Source organism: Centruroides vittatus, unplaced genomic scaffold (assembly GCF_030686945.1).
Source record: "Centruroides vittatus isolate TY-2023 unplaced genomic scaffold, ASM3068694v2 contig_846, whole genome shotgun sequence".
NCBI lineage: Eukaryota > Metazoa > Arthropoda > Arachnida > Scorpiones > Buthidae > Centruroides > Centruroides vittatus.
In genome coordinates, this window is record NW_027122551.1 from 1,187,551 (window position 1) to 1,205,368 (window position 17,818).

Here is a 17,818-nt window from a genome sequence, read left to right on the forward strand (position 1 = left end):
TTAATTTCGTTTGTATAATCAGTCGTAGTAAAAGGGTAGTTTATAACAATAATATTGTTTTTAGTTTTTTCATTAATCAGTTTATCTAATTCAAACTCCAACATACCTTTTAGATGACTATTGTATCAGGTCAGTCCATAAGTCCATGCACATTTTTATGACCTTGAGAAAAATCTTGTTTTGCTGTTAAAAATGTCAGTCTAATGTGATAATTTTTACACTGAAGTGTTAAATTCGATCTCATTCATATAATACTGTTCAGAATTGTATACTTAACTAGTGCATCTAATTTTTTCATTTTTTGCAATAATTTCTGCATTTCTCCTTGATACCTTTTATTCTCTTCCTTCATACGATGTAGCTCATTCTTAATGCATTGTATGTCATAGCTCAACAGTGAGAAATTGTTTTGTATCAATTCATAAATTGATTTTAAGGAATATGGTAAGTCTATTTGTACTTGAGATTCCTTAGCAGATAATGGTTCAAAATATTCAGGGATTTTCGAAAGTTTAACAGTTTCAGAATTATATCCAATAGAATCCTCTTCAAGATAAAAATTCTTCACTCAATATTTCTTCCTCTGGGGGGGTGCTCTGATCGTCAAGGCTGTTGGTGACTTTTTTATGCTGCTTCTTCCAAGATTTCTTTTTTGACAAATATCGTAAAATACACTTGCTTGGTACTATAATGTTTTGCTACAAACTAATATTGCTGCTATTGCTAATTTCTGGCATCGAACCTAACCCTTGACCTCTGCAGAAAACACCTCCTAAAAGAGGAAGACCATCTATTAACCGTTCAAATCTTCCACCTAACAGTGCAAAATCATCTGGATCTGAGGTAAATCTCATAACTGAATATACAGAACCAAGAAGAACAGTTTCTCCAAATACTTCAGGTGAGAATTCTAAATCCACTAATTTAATCGAGACAACTAATCCAAAGTCTTCAGACATCTCAACTACAGAGTTATGGTTAAAGACTGTCAAACTCATTATGGCTAGCAACCAAAAGATTGATAACCAATTTACGTCTATTCGAGAAGAAATTAATAATATTCACAGTGAATTACTGGAATTCAAAAAACAACTACAACTGGTGAATAAAAAATATGATAAAATTGAACTAGATTTGACTAAACTGCATACTTATAATGAACTAACGCAATTTAGAATGGATGCTATGACTAACTTTATTAATAATAATAAGTTAATAATTTATGATTTTACAAATATTATGAAAGATAAGAACCATAAACAAATTCTAGACTTCCTTACATTCGTCTTAAAAATGCCATTTAATGAAAAAGAGGATATAAAATTTATTCATGACATTCCCAATCCTAGAATTAACATTAAGTGTATAACTCTAAAATCAGAACAATTACGTAATACTATATTGATGAATTTTAATAATCTAAAACAAAACAAATTATTAGGAGAATGGCGAAATGTAAATGTGGCGGCGGATTTAGTCAAAGATTCACACCTGAGAAGAAAAATGCTTTTACCGCATTATATCGACCTAAAAAAACGTGGATTTCAAATTAAATTACGAGATGACTATTTCTTATTAGATCAGCATAAAATTACTTACAGTTTAGTACAACAACAATTGGTTTACGTAAAAGATTTTTTAGAGTATATTCCTTCAACAGATCTATTAACTTGAACATCCTAAATAACACAAAAGAAGAACTAAATAATGTAAAAACTCAACAAGACAATCTATTACGTATAATTAATTGGAACTGCCAAGGTTTAGGAAAAAAAATCAACAGTAATAACGTTGCCTACCTTCTAAATAACAATCATATACCAGGCATCACCGAAACTTGGATTACTAATCCAAATATAAAATTGGACAATAATAATGATCAGTTTAACATTTTTTTAACTACTGCTCGAAAACCTGATGGACCAGGCCGTCCGTATGGAGGCTTATGTTTACTGATTAAAAAAAATATTGGTGAAATTAAATTTAATCAAAAAACTGATAATTATATAATGGTTTTACTACAGGTCACGAATTCATCTATAATATTGTTATTTAAAAAATATTTAATAATATTACTGATATACGTCCCTCCAGAACAACCAGAAATTATGGAAAAAATATTTGACCAATACGAAAAATGGAAGCACATTTCACCGTATACTATAATTATAGGAGATATGAATGCTAGAGTAGCCCAGCTAATGGATACAATATACTACGGGCCCAATACCTTAATCAATAATACTCGAGAATCCAAGGATAAAAAATATAATAAAGTCGGTCTGCAACTGCTTGACTATACTCACCGTTTACAATTATATATTATGAATGGAAGATTACGACCTGACTACCCTTCGGAATTCACATGTATAAATTATAATGAATGCTCCGTTATATATTTAACAATTTGTTCAGAACTTCTGTCGGACCTATGTACATCTATTCAAGTGTTGAACTGTGATATGTCTGATCATTTTCCGACCTGTACCTCCTTTGAGATTTCAACTAAAACTACAACTAAGAAAGAACCTTTATTCCATCAAACAATTTATTATGATTACCAAGCATATCTATCACAGATTAGCGAATATATTAAGAATACTATGATTAGTGAATTACATAATGGAAACAAAAAATACTTACAACTGGTAAATTTAATCAAACAGTTTATAAAAATTCGATCTCTAAAACGACGACAAATTTCTACATTCAAAAAACCTTGGTATGACTTCCACTGTTACGTGGCGAAAAGAAAGAAAAATAAAGCTTTACAACAATTTAGACAAAACTATTCAAATGAATCATTCACGAATTATAAAAAATTAAAAACAATATATTTTAATTTATTAAAGTCAAAAAAGATTAACTATTTCAAGAATTTACAATATAAGTTAATTTCTACAAAAAACACAGAATTTTTCTGGTCAATAATACAGAGGCTAAGGAGAAAAAAACTAGATCATCGAGTAAACATAGAAACCTCTACTTGGAATAAATTTTTTAATAGATTTCCAAATATTAATAGACCACCATCTCCAAAATCCTTTATTCCGAATAATGATCTATTTGATCTGCCGTTTACCTCTGATGAACTTGAAGATTCAATTCGAAAGCTGAAACTAAAGTCTGCTCCTGGTATGGACCTAATAACTTCCAGATTTATTAAAGCATTACCACCATCAGGCAAACAAATATTACTAGACTCATTCAATTTCTTTTACAAATCGTCTAAATATCCAGAAAATTGGAATACAGCTAAACTAATTATGATCTACAAAAAAGGAAACCGTTTAGAACCTGAGAACTACAGACCAATAGCTCTTCTCCCAGTATTAAGGAAATGTTTTACATCTATTCTTGCAAACCGTTTTCAGCGATGGACTCAAGAAATAAACCTCAACTCAGAATTTCAATACGCTTTCACCAAATCCAGAGGAACGGAATTTGCTATTTTTCTCTTGACTTCAATTATTCAAATATATTTACAAAAAAAACGAAGAAAAATCTACGCTGCCTTTATTGATATCACTAATGCTTTTGACTCTGTCCATGTACCGACTCTAGTTAACAAATTAAAACAATATGGTGCAGGTAATTGCTTCTCAGGCTCGATCATGTATCTTTTTTCTTTTTATAAACTATTTATTGTAAACGACAACTTAAATAATCCAGAAATAATTACAAATTGTGGTCTGCTTCAAGGTGAACCTCTATCTCCGTATCTTTTCAATTTTTACATAAATGACATAAATAAACTATTTGATAAGGACAATGAAGGAATATATATCAACGGTTGTACCTTTTCCCATATTATGTATGCAGATGATCTGGTATTATTAGCACCTACTCGCATAACATTGCAACATAAAATTGATAAAGTAAATAAATACTTATTGTCGTTATATTTATCGATTAACGCTTCCAAAACAAAAATAATCATATTCAGAAAAAGTACTAAATTATCTAACCAAGAAACAGGTTTCTACTTAGATGGCAGACCTCTCGAAATTGTCAGCAGTATAAAATATTTGGGAATAACTTTTAATTGGAATGGACTATATCAACAGCACTTGAAAGTACTTACTGCAGAAATTAATACACTCATTGATAATACAATATATTTATGTTCAACGTTAAAGATTTCTGATTTAAAACTTCAAATTAAAATTTTCAATGCTACTATTCTACCTTCTCTTTTTTACTCCAGCCCGGTGTGAGCTCTTGATCACTTTTATAAGTTCGAAAAATTCCACATTAATTATTTACATAAAATATTCAAACTTGAGAGAACGGTGCCAGGTTATTCTATCAGAGCAGAAACTAATAGAATTCAAATATTTCCTTGGTTTTTAAAGAGGTTAATAAGATTTTACTACCGACTTATAAATACAGATGACGAAAATATAAAATTTTTACACCAACAAATGTATCAAACAAATGTCTTAAACCCTATCAAAGATACTTGGCAATACAAATTTAACAACACACTTAATCTGTTTGGAATTTCAAGTGCCTTACTAGATGAATCTGACATAAATTGGAAAAACGGTTACACACTACTGATGGATTCGGCCATATCGCATTCAATAATTCAGGATCAAGAATCAATACTGAAATCAACCTATCATCACTGGTATTCTCAGATTTTAAAAATTCCTTCTGATTCCAGATTTATTACAGCTGATATAAATATGAATATTAAATGATTATGCTTACAACTCCGGCTTAATAAATATTCCTTACTGGTTAATAATACATATATAAACTTTTCCAATCAAAACTGCTATTGGTGCAAATCAAACAATTTTTCTATTACTCATCTACTGAAAGACTGTACAGTTATTAACAATTATTGTCAAAAATATCAAATAATAGAAATACTTGGCATGCAAAACTTAAATTATAAAACAAGAATTGGAGATCTATCAAAGAATGAAATGTACAAACTAAATAATTTTTTTACCCAAATTACCGATATACTTAACAATGATGCTAATAATCATCTCAGAAAACGAGAATCAACAATAACCTCTTATATGTATAATTATATTTATCTTTTTATTCAATTTATGTGTAATAACAAAACTACCATATGATGTACAATTAGATATTACGAGTTTCTTTTATGTTTAAATAACCCCCCTGTAACAAGGATTTTTTCCTTAGTATAATAAAGGATTGGTTGATTGATATTTCTTCCTCTGGATATTCTGTATTTAATTCTTTAACACTTTCTTTCCGAGGCTGGCCTCGCTCCCTCTTTTGCATATCGGAACGGCACATCACATGAGGGGAATGGGGAAAAGGACCAGGATTGGGTTCTATTCTAGCCATTATCAGAAAATAAATAATAAATTTTAGGATTAAACAGTTAGTAAATTTCCATATTGAGAGACTTGTTCAGAATCCAAAACAATTAATTTCAAATAGTAGGTTAAAAAGCTACAGACAAGCTTCATCAAAAAACATGCCAGCAGCCAGTCACCATCTCCTCAAATATTATAATTGAATATACTATAATACTATTTATTTAACTTAGTGATTTTTTAGATCACATGTATTTGCTTTTTATGGAAGGAGGTACTACTTGTCTTAGATGAATATCTTTTAAAATTTGTAAAAAAAATAATAATAATAATAATGATTTAGGTTTTCTTACAATAAAGTAATATGTTTTTTATTGCCATTAAATTAGTCATTTACAATACTAATGATAATGATGATAAACTCTACAGAAATATTTATAAAATGAAAGAAAAGAAAAAAAAAGTAAGAGAGTCAAGAAACTTTTAGAATAAGAATACAGTCAAACCTGTTTTTGTGTGGTGGATAGGGATTGCATAAAAGAAAATGCATAAAAAGAAATTGCAGGAAACTTCACGAGTGGCTATAAAAAAATAGCTTTCCCAACACAATTAAAAAAATATTTTTTTTTTATGTGGTGAATAGAGACCGCATAAAAAAAGTCTCACATAGAAAATAACTCAAAACCGTACGAAATAACTAGGAATTGCTTTTTTAACTCCTTGGGCCCTTTTTCTGCAATCCCTAATGGGAAAAAAATTCTCTAAAAATTTTATTTTTTATATAAATTAATTATTTCCACTTAAATACGAATCTAACATTAAAAAGTTAAAAATAATCCCTTAAAAATGATTTTATTTGATAAATATAGCTGCAGGAAGTGTTATTTCATTTAACAAGGCATGAAATTTTACACCTGCAGTCTAAAGCTGGAGGGGAGCTAACTTACTGCATCTGTTCAAATATAACATAATATTTATGATTTTTATGCTATTAAAATAACAGGGGGTTGAATAAAACGTATGAGAAAAAAATTTTACTGAATAAAAAATGAAAAAACCTGCTGATGTCATAGAAAACATCCAATAGAGTTTTAAAAAATTTTACAGGAGTCAATTATGTTCCAATTTGATTGAAATTTTCATATACCGCACAAAAAAAATCATTGCACAGAAACAGGTTTGACTGTACTTATTTTTAGTATAACATTCATTTTCACAATTACATAGAATAGTTTAAAAGTTTAAAATATGTACTAAACTTTTTAACTATTATTATTATTATTATATAAAAATTATATATCCTAAAATGTTCAATAAAGTTTTTTGATAAAAACTAAGAACTCTAAATGAAAAAGCTTAATACAGAATTATAATTTAAATACAGGCATACCACAGGTTACATACATAATGCATTCTATCATTTGTAGTTGTATTGTGAATTGCCATCTCCCATACAATTTTTTTTTTTTATTTAAAGAAAGTTTTACCTCATGGAAACTTTTTGAACAATGATCAATATGGTTTCATGTCCAAGCATTCTGTAGAGAATGCCCTTGTTAAATTGTGTGATACTCTACAGCAAAGGAAAAAAAATTGACATCTCTGTTAATATTTCTAGATGTCAAAGACGCATTTGACAATACAGTCAAACTTGTATATAATGAAGTTGCTAAATCCTGAAAAAAAATTTGCTATATGGAAATTTCAATATCAGAAATTACACTTTTTGGTAAATAAAGTATTATTTTAATGTAACTTTTTTAGTTATTTTATGTAATTTAAATTAGTATAAATACAATATAAATGTAATTTTAATTTTAAGTAAGTTTACATTTATGTGTTAAAATAATTACATATTATTTCAACTAAATTTTTGTAAAAAAATTGTCATTTTTCTTTTTTTGCACAGAACAATTAAAAAATGTCCTCTATTCATAATTTGCACACTTATTAAAAGCGTTAATACTGCTTCATCTTCATCGACATAAACATAGGTTCTAGCATGTTTTGCTTTAGGTCTTACATCATTGGCTAATTTCAAAATTGGTTCATGATCTGTTATTATTGTTGATAAACTATTCACAGGAATTCCAAACTTTGTTGCAATTTCTTTTTGTTTTGGGCCTTTATGAACTTCCCACAAATATTAATTTTTTTAATAATGCTTAAACACTGTATTAACAGTTCTTCAAATTCCAACTAGATGACTTATTAAATAAAATAAAATCTCACTAACCACAAAAATGAATCCAGTGGTTGTCAAAATGATCACTTTTCTAACATTTTTGGTATTCGTTAATTGTAAATCATTTAGGTCCAAATGCCCTCGGTGACAGATAATCTCTCTTTCTCTTCTTTACAACTGGTAGCCAGTGGGAGAGGTCAGATTATGTAGTGGTTTTAAAAGCTAATGACCAGCATTTCTCATACCTGGGCCACAGTTTACAACACGTTTATAGATTGATATCTGAAACTGAACCTAAATTCAAACTCAACCCTGATGAGTAATCTACTTTTAATGATCGATAGTCCTTACAAATTAAAAAAAATTTGTTATATAAAAATTTTAACTTCGTTATTTAAAAGCAATTTTACACTTATTTTCGGCCAAAAGAGCAATGTACTGTACAATGCAAGTTTGCTATACAGAGAAATTTATAATATAGTTCATAATATGGAAGTTTGACTGTATGTGGTGGCCCTCAATTTTAAAACTTATCAAAGATACCACAAGAAATCTTTAGCAAGTAGAAAATATTTTATGGTACATAAAATATTTTCTACTTATGTGATAATATAAAATATTTTCTACTTGCTAAAGATTTCTTAAAAGACAGAACAGCTGAGCTTAAATTGGCTTTTTTTTAAAAAAAATCTGCTCCTTAAGTAAAGACTGTCTTCAAGACTAATTAACTTATCAAATTTAAGTGAATTTAGTTGCCTTACAGTCCTTAATTTCCATACAATGTTATAAATTGTCTACTTGGACATAAGTTATTAATAGGAGTTTATACCGGTGTATTGGTTATCAACACAAAGATGGAGTTCAGAATCAGAAAAAATAAAAACTCTTTATTTTATCACCTGTAGTAATTTTTCTTGTACATAAACATGTTTCGGGCTAACATGACCCTCTTCAGCAGTATTACTACATTCTAAAATACAATAAATAAGTAAATAAAGTAAAATATAATAGCATAGATAACAATAGATTTCCCAAGAATAAAAATTTTTAAAAGACTTACAGAAAATTTGTTTCCAAAAACTATGTATGACAAAATTATATCTCAAAGAATTATTATAACCAATTTGCATAATTTCATTTCACTGTATTAAAACAAATTAAACCATAAAATTATATTTATAAAATTACAAATTTAACATTATTCATAAACTTAACACAGAAGCAAAATTAAGTTTATAAGTAATGTTAAATTTGTAATTTTATAAATATAATTTTATGGTTTAATTTGTTTTAATACAGTGAAATGAAATTATGCAAATTGGTTATAATAATTCTTTGAGATATAATTTTGTCATACATAGTTTTTGGAAACAAATTTTCTGTAAGTCTTTTAAAAATTTTTTATTCTCGGGAAATCTATTGTTATCTATGCTATTATATTTTACTTTATTTACTTATTTATTGTATTTTAGAATGTAGTAATACTGCTGAAGAGGGTCATGTTAGCCCGAAACATGTTTATGTACAAGAAAAATTACTACAGGTGATAAAATAAAGAGTTTTTATTTTTTCTGATTCTGAACTCCATCTTTGTGTTGATAACCAATACACCGATATAAACTCCTATTAATAACTTATGTCCAAGTAGACAATTTATAATACAGTCAAACCTGTTTTTATGCAGTGGATAGGGACCGCATAAAAAAAAAATCGCACAAAACTTCACGAGTGACTATAAAAAATAGTTTTCCCAACACAATTAAAAAAATATTTTTTTTATGTAGTGAATAGGGACCGCATAAAAAAAGTCTCACATAGAAAATAACTCAAAACCATACGAAATAGAATTTATTGACAACAGATGTCAGTACTCGACTGCATCGTCTTGTCTATCGTCTGTTTTACATATTTTTGTCCAGGTGGTGTTTTGTTGACTTAAAAAATAAATTATTTCATTTTTCGCATATTCATGCAATAATATTACTATAATAAGTTCATTTATGCTATAATAAGTTTATTTAGCTATAATAAGTCAACGTGAGATGTGAGACATGACAAATTGCACGAGACTAGTCGCCAACTATACCGCACAAATAAAAAATCACACAAAAAAAGACCGCATAAAAACAGGTTTGACTGTATTGTAAAAAAACATATCAGATTGTTTCTGTTTGTAAGTATAAAATCAGCTATATCATTAAAAAATATGGGTTGTTCGGAAAGTAATTTCATTTTTTCCACAGAAAAATAAATGCAATATTCTTATAATAAATAAATATTTTATTGAATTATATATTGACCATTTTGGTTAAATACCTGTTGTCATTGTTTCTGGTAGTAGCATGATTTCACATTCATAAAAATTTTGATCGTTGATTATAAAAAACTGATCCAAGTGATTTTTGACATTGTCATTTTAAGTAAATGTCTTACAGTTAAAAAAAATTTGTATAGACCAGAACAAGTAATAATCTGAGTGTCCCTGATCTGGCAAATATGGTTGGTGTGATAACACATCCCATCTAAGCTATAACCAGTTACCAGTTCTGACCAGTTACCAAACTACTGACAGTTACCAAACTTGTGTGAAATTTGGCATTATCATGGTAAAACATTACACTTTGTTTGTTGATCAATTCTGGCTGTTTCTGTTTGATGATATTACTCAATTTGTTTACTTGATGGCAGTACACTTTCGAATCAATTGTTAAATTGTCTGGTAAAAGCTCAAAAAAAAAATTTCTTTAAAATCCAACCATAGAGAGCATCTCTCGTTAATAACATGTGGAACCCATATATTAAGCTTTGAAACGAAACCAATTTGTTTTAAGTAATAAGAAATGGTTCAATTTAACAGATTTCATCTCTTAGTGATTTCATGTGTTGTTATATGGCAGATTGCTTCAATCAGTACCTTTATTTTGTTTTCATTGGCTTCAAATGGCCATCCAGAATGTGGTGTATCTTCGATATTAAAATTGCCAGAATGCAATTTTGTAAACCAGTTTTGGCACTGTCTTTCTCTCAACACATCTTCTCCAAACATGTACCACAATTTTTTTCTTGTTTGAACAGCATTTTGATTTTTTAGTTATAAAAAAGCAAAATATGCCAAAAATGATGCTTTCAATTTTGCATATTTGATGGGTCACCGAAAAAAAAAACAATTGTACAGAATCAAACAAAATTTTTTACAAATAAGTCTTAAAATGTCAGCTGTCAAAGTATATAATGAAAATGTGGTTTAAAATAAAACTGACTGGTGAAAATACATCTAATTTCGCTAGTAATAAAAAAACGAAATTACTTTCTGAACAACCCAATAATTATTGGCAATTTGCAAAATTTTCTTAAAACTGAGACATTTTTGGTCTTTGCCTAGACACCCAGACACATGATGCAAAAACTTGACAGGTGGCAACATTTGGAATGGATAAAATGTCATATTGATGAGAATAGCTAAAATGGATTATAGGATAGAAATATATGATGATTGTATCTGCAGTTTGTTTAATCATGAGATGATCGTAATCTGGAGTATGCCTGTATAATTAAATATTATTTGACTTCTTAATTCATGAGGATATCTTATTAAATTTTTAATTACATACTTTCTTTTTTTAATTTATTTAATGTGCAAAAATTACTTATAAAACATTTAGTTTTATTATAGAATTAAACTAGAAAGATTTTTTTTCACACTTAAAACAGAATTGTTTCCATTTAGAATAAATAAATCAGATAAGAAGAAGACAAAATTTCAGTTTTTACCGTATAAAGAATCAACACTGAAATAAATTGAATAAGACTGTATAATGCCATGTATTTCAGTACTCCAAATGAAGTAACTAAAGCTGCTCGTCCTTCCCTATGAAAATTAATTTATTATATTTTATTATATTTAGATATATTAGAAATAAATTTAATAAAACTGAAAAAATAAAAAATAGAAATAAAAACATAGCACTTTATTTACCTGATTAATGTTGGAACACAAGAAATATTTGGTGTTTTTGAGGTAAATGGTGAAGCAACTGAAGCCTCAGCCTCAGAGAGTGAAATTCCAGCATGAGCTGCTTTTAATGCCTGTTAAAAATCATTTATATTAGTAAATTAATATCTCTAATTTGGATTTAATTAAAGTAATTTTTTTTATTTAATTTCTTTAATTTAATTTTAAAAATATAATCTTGGAACTTACTCCACAGTCATTAGCTCCATCTCCACACATTCCCACATAATATCTATAATTTAAAAGATTTTTAGATTACATTTTAAAAATATTTTTTGCCTCTTTAAATCAGTATTTAATTTGATGAAATTTTATTTAATTGTAAATAGAATCAAAATTTAAAAATGTTCTTTATATTTCTGATAAATTTATGTTTGTGTTCAAAAGAAACTTATTTCTAAAATAAAAGATTATTGAACAATTCCTGAATTTAAATTAATTATATAATAATAAACTAATATTTTTATAACTGAATAGGAAAATGCATACTAAAAATAATTTAACTGTTTTAAAAGCAGGATTGTAAATACCATAATTTCATATAGCTGCTCTGCATCAGTGTATTCTGGAGTAAACATTGGTGTGTAATACAATAAAAAAAATTGTTAAAATTGAAATAGAATCTTTATGTAACGTGCACCAGTATATACACCTCACTGCTGAAGTGACTTAAAAATATGAATTATACCGGTATATTTATTTATAAGATTTTGTCTCAAATATTTTTTTCCCCATTTCTTTCATTAGTGTTAGTACTTCATTACAGATGTAATTATAAAATTAATGAGACAGGAACAAACTGGAATATTTAAGAAAAAACTCTGTTTAAACTATATGTGTTGAAAAATACAAATGATGATTAAATACTCAAAACTTTTTATCATTTCACTTCATTTCTACTAACTCTTTGAAATATTTCAGAGAAATTTTTTAACTTTTAATTTCATGAAGCTAAATAATAGATTTAATAAAAAAAAACTTACCCTAACTCTTGTAATAATTCAATAAGCTGTTGTTTTTGTTCAGGTGCCATTCTTGAGAACACTGTGCCATTTACTGCTACCTAAGTTCAACAAATAATTTTCATGATATTTTCATCTAATATTATGTAAAAGATTTAATAAATATCAAGCCTAAAAACACTCTATATTATGGTTTTTAAATTTTAATTGAAAGTGTATATTATAGTAAAAGAATAAAAAAATGTAAAAATTACTTTCTTAAGAAGATGGCTATGATGTTTTCTTAAAGCTGAAAATGTCTTTCCAGTAATTGCAATATGTAATTTTTCAGATTTTTCTACAATAACATTTACTGAATCCTTAAAAGAAATTCAGATATAAATATTTATAAACATAATAATAATAATAGCTTTTAAAAAAATTATACAGAATTATTGTATACCTTGTGAATAGTTTTATCCTCATCCAATTTTTTGTTTTGCATATCTGCATAATGCCATGATAAAGACGGAAGACCTGTATCTTCATCTTCTGTAGCTGATAACACAATTACTTGGTGCTGATAATCAATCATGCCACAGTCTCTAGCTACACTCAATGCTGTCAACATATTATCACCTAAAACATAATTATATTATTTTACGATATTTTTATATTTTATAAGGAAATCATCCCATCATTACACAACATCCCACATAAAACTCAATCTATCCATTAGAATTCTGGGAAATATGAATTACAAACTGAAACATCACATTCCTTACTGGAATTGACTTGTCTAACATGTGGCCCCATTCCAAATCAATAGACTCTTTGTAGTAGCTGTTACAAGTGTTCTCAGTGCTGTGCAAAGCAGAAAACAGTGTATTTGTAAGAGGAATGTGTTTTTATCATTGAGACTTATTTCTGTATGTGATTTTTCTTGCAGTGCAACATAGTTTTTGTCATTATAACTCATAGTGTAAAATTCCTAATTAAACTTCAGTAAATAGACTGATGACAAAGTTCAGATAGGTTCTTGTTAACAAGGTACTGTACACAAACATCTTTTACAGTTATGGATGGATTGTATATCATATGGGACATCCTGTAGAATATAGAAACTGACTTAAATTTTATTCTACAAGAATCCTTTTGTCCATCCATGTTTTTATAACATCTAAGGAAGTGCTTCAAAGCCTTGAAGTACTAGGGTTTAAATGAAATAGTTCATTTGATCTTCAAAACGAGAGACAACTGAATGTGTATGTATGTTGTATTACAATTAAAAAAGTTTTTGTTTATCAAAATTTTGAAATAGATAAAATAACTATCAATTTTGAAAAGATAAAAAAAATTATAAAATTTTAAAAAAATTCACAAGTGAATTTATTCTTGGACTAATTGTATAAGTGTCCTCTTTTATTTTCCCTTCAAACACAATCAGGAAATGGCAATACAATTAGTCCAAAAAGAAATTCATTTGTGAATTTTTTTAAAGTTTGTACTTATGTCCTGGCTAAACTTATTTTATTAAAATTATAAAATCTTACATTCTTCCATTTTTACTATTTGTTTCATCATTTATTTTAACATATTTAATAAGTAATTATACAACTACATATTTATTCATAAACTTACACAAATTTAGTGTTTGTTTTCATTAAATACAAATAAAAATAAACATAATTGTTATTTTAAAATTTAATTACAATAATCATGTGACTTGTAGTTTAAATAAATGTCAGAGCAGGATATTTACTCAAGAATTTTATCAGTTTCATCAAAACTTTACTAAAAAAGGGTAATAAATTAAAAACAAGCTTAAATCATTTTGAACAAGACACACTAACCTACAATAATTATAGTTTTGTTATTATTATTAATCTTTTATGCATTTAAAACTATTCTTACTATTATTATTTACTGACATTTGCATTTATTAAAAGAAACATGAGTGTTTTTGTATCAAATGTAAGCAGTTTTGATACATTAATACTTATGCAGTGGTGATTGATTATCTGAAACAATTGGGGCAGGAAAATTTTTTATAACAATTTTTTTAGATAACTGATCACACTTGTTAAGGAAAGAATAAAAAAAAAGAAATGCCTTAAATAAACGATGAATATTAATTTTAATTCTAGGGTACAATAACCTTTTTCTATTGAAAAAGGTTAAGGTATAGAAATTTAATGCATTATAAGCCTTGACTTATTAATCATGCCTTTCTTTTGGTACTGTAATAGATAACTAGTGTTGCTAACAAGCTAACTCAATATCAGCCCTACAAAAGGTCACTGAGAATTATTATTAAGTAAAAATTCATAATTTCTGAAATTAGAACTCTCTGAAGACAGGTTTGGTTAATTGATTTTTCAGATAATTGATGTTCTGCTTTATTGATATTAATCATTTTATAAGATTTATCAACAAATTATATGTTATACATTACATCTGAAATATTTTAATAATGAATATTGAATGTAAAACTTAATAAAATGAAACTATCTTCAATCTAATAAAAAAGAAACTATGAAAATTTTAAGAATCTGAGATTTATTGAATAATATTCTAGTTTATTATATGGAACGTTTTAAATCATTTCCTGTAAGTATATTAAGAATCCAATGTTTATAAAGAAATATTATTTACCTGTTACCATAATTAATCTAATGTCAGCAGCTTTTAATGTTGAAAGAACGGGTATTGTTTCTGGTTTTAACCTATTTTCCATAATTAGAAGACCCAAAAATGTTAAATTACATTCTAATTCTTCTCTTGAAATCCTTTGTGCTTTAGCATATGTTAATTTACCAAGAGGACGATAAGCAAGTGCCAACACTCTATATCCTTGTTGTGTATATTGCATCAATGTTTCACTAAAATCACATGGAACTGAAATATAAATATATTTAAAAAATTAAGAATTGAAGTATTTTAAAATGATTTGACTTTTATATTAAATAAAACTTTACCAGTGTTGACATTACAGAGAGATGTTATTGTCTCTGGAGCACCTTTACAATAAATTTCAAACTGCTGAGCTCCCAAAACTCTAGTTATTACACTCATCCTCTGCAAACTGGATGAAAATGGATACTGACGAACAATTCCAACTTCAAATGGTGGCTAAAAATTATATTTTAGAGTTAAAAATTATGTTTAAAAATTCTTATTTTTTTCAATAAAATACTCATGATTTACATTATCAGTCAGCATGTAATTAAATGTTGATTACAGGTGGTTTGAAGTTCTTGGTCACATTTGTAAAATGTAATTTTTAATACATGGAATCTAAATACATCTCTATCACTATTTTTCCCTACTTAAATCTTGACTAATAATTACATTAAAGTTATTAATTAGTAGAAAAAAATAAATACAAGGATATGTATTGTATAAGTTCACATTGTACTTTTGCAAAATTTTTTGAACAATGTGTTTTTAATGTACAAGTACATACATAAAAATTGTCAATGAATATGATTAAATTCTTAATGATTTTATAAATTATATAAATACTTACCTCCCTTTCAATAATTTTATCACAGTTAACATCATTATGTTTTGGACGGACAATGGTTGGTATAATCACATCAAATTTAGTTGTATCATCTATTTCTGGTTCTTCCAAAATCTATTTTTTATGAAATACAAATAATTGTGTATTAATTTAAAATTTGAATAATGAAACAATGCAAATTGAATAATTTGCAATTATTTTATCATTATTTCAAATTTGTATGAATAATGCAAAATTCTTACCCATTCTGTGGCTTCAAACATTTTAAGATCTAAAGGATCACCACTAAGTTGATTATCAATAATTGTCAAAGAATGACATGTTGTCATTCCTATCAGAAAGGAAGAGTTTCGAAGCATAGAGATATTTTTCACAGGTTCAGAAAATCTAAATTCAAATAAAAAATTTCTAAGTATACAATCTTTATCAAATTTATTTTGATAAATTTTTAAAATATCTATCTATTTATTTACTTATTTGAATCTGCTGGTACAACACCCCAAAGATCAAGTCCTTCTTCAGTTAAAGTTCCTGTCTTATCAAAGCAAACACAATTTATACAACCGCTGATATTGATACAACGTGGAGAAATACAATAAATCTGACGTTTTTTCAATCGTTGTTGAGCAAACACAATCCCTATTGTCATGGCGGCTGGTAGTGCAGGAGGTATAATTATTGTTATTAAATCTAAAGCTCTCAATGCAATATCACCAGCAGGTACTCCTCTTTGGGTCTAAATAATATAAATATTGTTCTAATTTAAATGTAATAATCATAAATTAATTTCTTAAAACTTGTTACTGAATAACTGAATATACTAAAAAGCCGACTGAAAATTCTTAAACTTATTCTATGACAAATTAAACCATTGATCATCTAGAGTTCCTCAAACTTAAAAAAAAAAAAGACTTACAAGAAATCTATTAGTGTAAGAGGGATATAATTAAACATCCTCATTACAAAACACTTTAAATAATGAAAATTTAATTTAATTCTGAAAGAGAAAGACTTTGAAATAGAGACAAGAAAGAAGTCTACGAGTATTTAGGATTTCTAATAAGCCAAACCTCAAGAACATACAAACTAAACAGTATAACAGGTTAAACTTGGTACTAACAGTACGGCTGAATGCAAAACATTAAATGTGCAGATATGAAATAAAACTCATTTGACATTTACATCACAACCACCATAATAATAATAATGATAATAATAATAAGCACATTAATATTTTCCTATAGTATCAATTATTACAATTTGTTTTAATTACAAATATCAACCTCCAATCAATTACCAAAGTCATATTTTAGTCATATGACATAGGAGAGCAAGTCCGGCGGCTCTAACTGTCAAGTTGGGTTTTTACGTGCTCCTGATTGTCGCGTGTTATAGACGATGTTATTAATTTAATATAGTGAAGTGTTACATTTTCGGAACCAGCTTAACGAGTCGAAGACGTTGTTACAAATTTTGGGACCATAGGACCCATATTTTTGGAGAAATCGGCGACTGAAAACAGCGTTTTCGAAGTCCGATATTTTGTTAAACTTTGACCGTTTATCCGGAATCAGCTACGGATTATTGTTCGGATTATAACCATAAGTACTGTACTTAAATTTGGTTGTTCTCGGCCTGGTATTTTGGCAACTACAGCTCTTTTTTAAAATCTACTCGAATGGCCCGCATCGGGCTTTTGAATAGCAATTCGGAAAAAATTTGGCACGATCACGAAGAAGAATATTATAGAAACCTTGAGTGCAAATTTCGCTAACTTATCTTAAATAGATTTTGAATAACGACGAGATTAAAACTTAACTAATTTCTTCACTGATCAGAAACGACAGT

General features: G+C 27.5%; 1 protein-coding gene across 2 annotated transcripts in view; it reads right to left on the reverse strand.

Moving 5' to 3' along the window:
* The window catches only part of anne (anne boleyn), a 133,241-nt gene that overhangs the window by 9,793 nt on the left and 105,630 nt on the right, over positions 1–17,818 (reverse strand). For both annotated transcript variants that reach the window (XM_067278982.1, XM_067278981.1), the window contains exons 13-23: positions 16,444–16,706; positions 16,213–16,357; positions 15,974–16,084; positions 15,423–15,576; positions 15,100–15,342; positions 12,908–13,083; positions 12,720–12,824; positions 12,487–12,566; positions 11,693–11,735; positions 11,468–11,577; positions 11,263–11,359 (exon numbers count right to left, since the gene is read on the reverse strand). In XM_067278982.1, the coding sequence (XP_067135083.1) occupies positions 11,263–11,359; positions 11,468–11,577; positions 11,693–11,735; positions 12,487–12,566; positions 12,720–12,824; positions 12,908–13,083; positions 15,100–15,342; positions 15,423–15,576; positions 15,974–16,084; positions 16,213–16,357; positions 16,444–16,706 (1,527 nt within the window). The remainder of the gene's footprint in view (positions 1–11,262; positions 11,360–11,467; positions 11,578–11,692; positions 11,736–12,486; positions 12,567–12,719; positions 12,825–12,907; positions 13,084–15,099; positions 15,343–15,422; positions 15,577–15,973; positions 16,085–16,212; positions 16,358–16,443; positions 16,707–17,818) is intronic.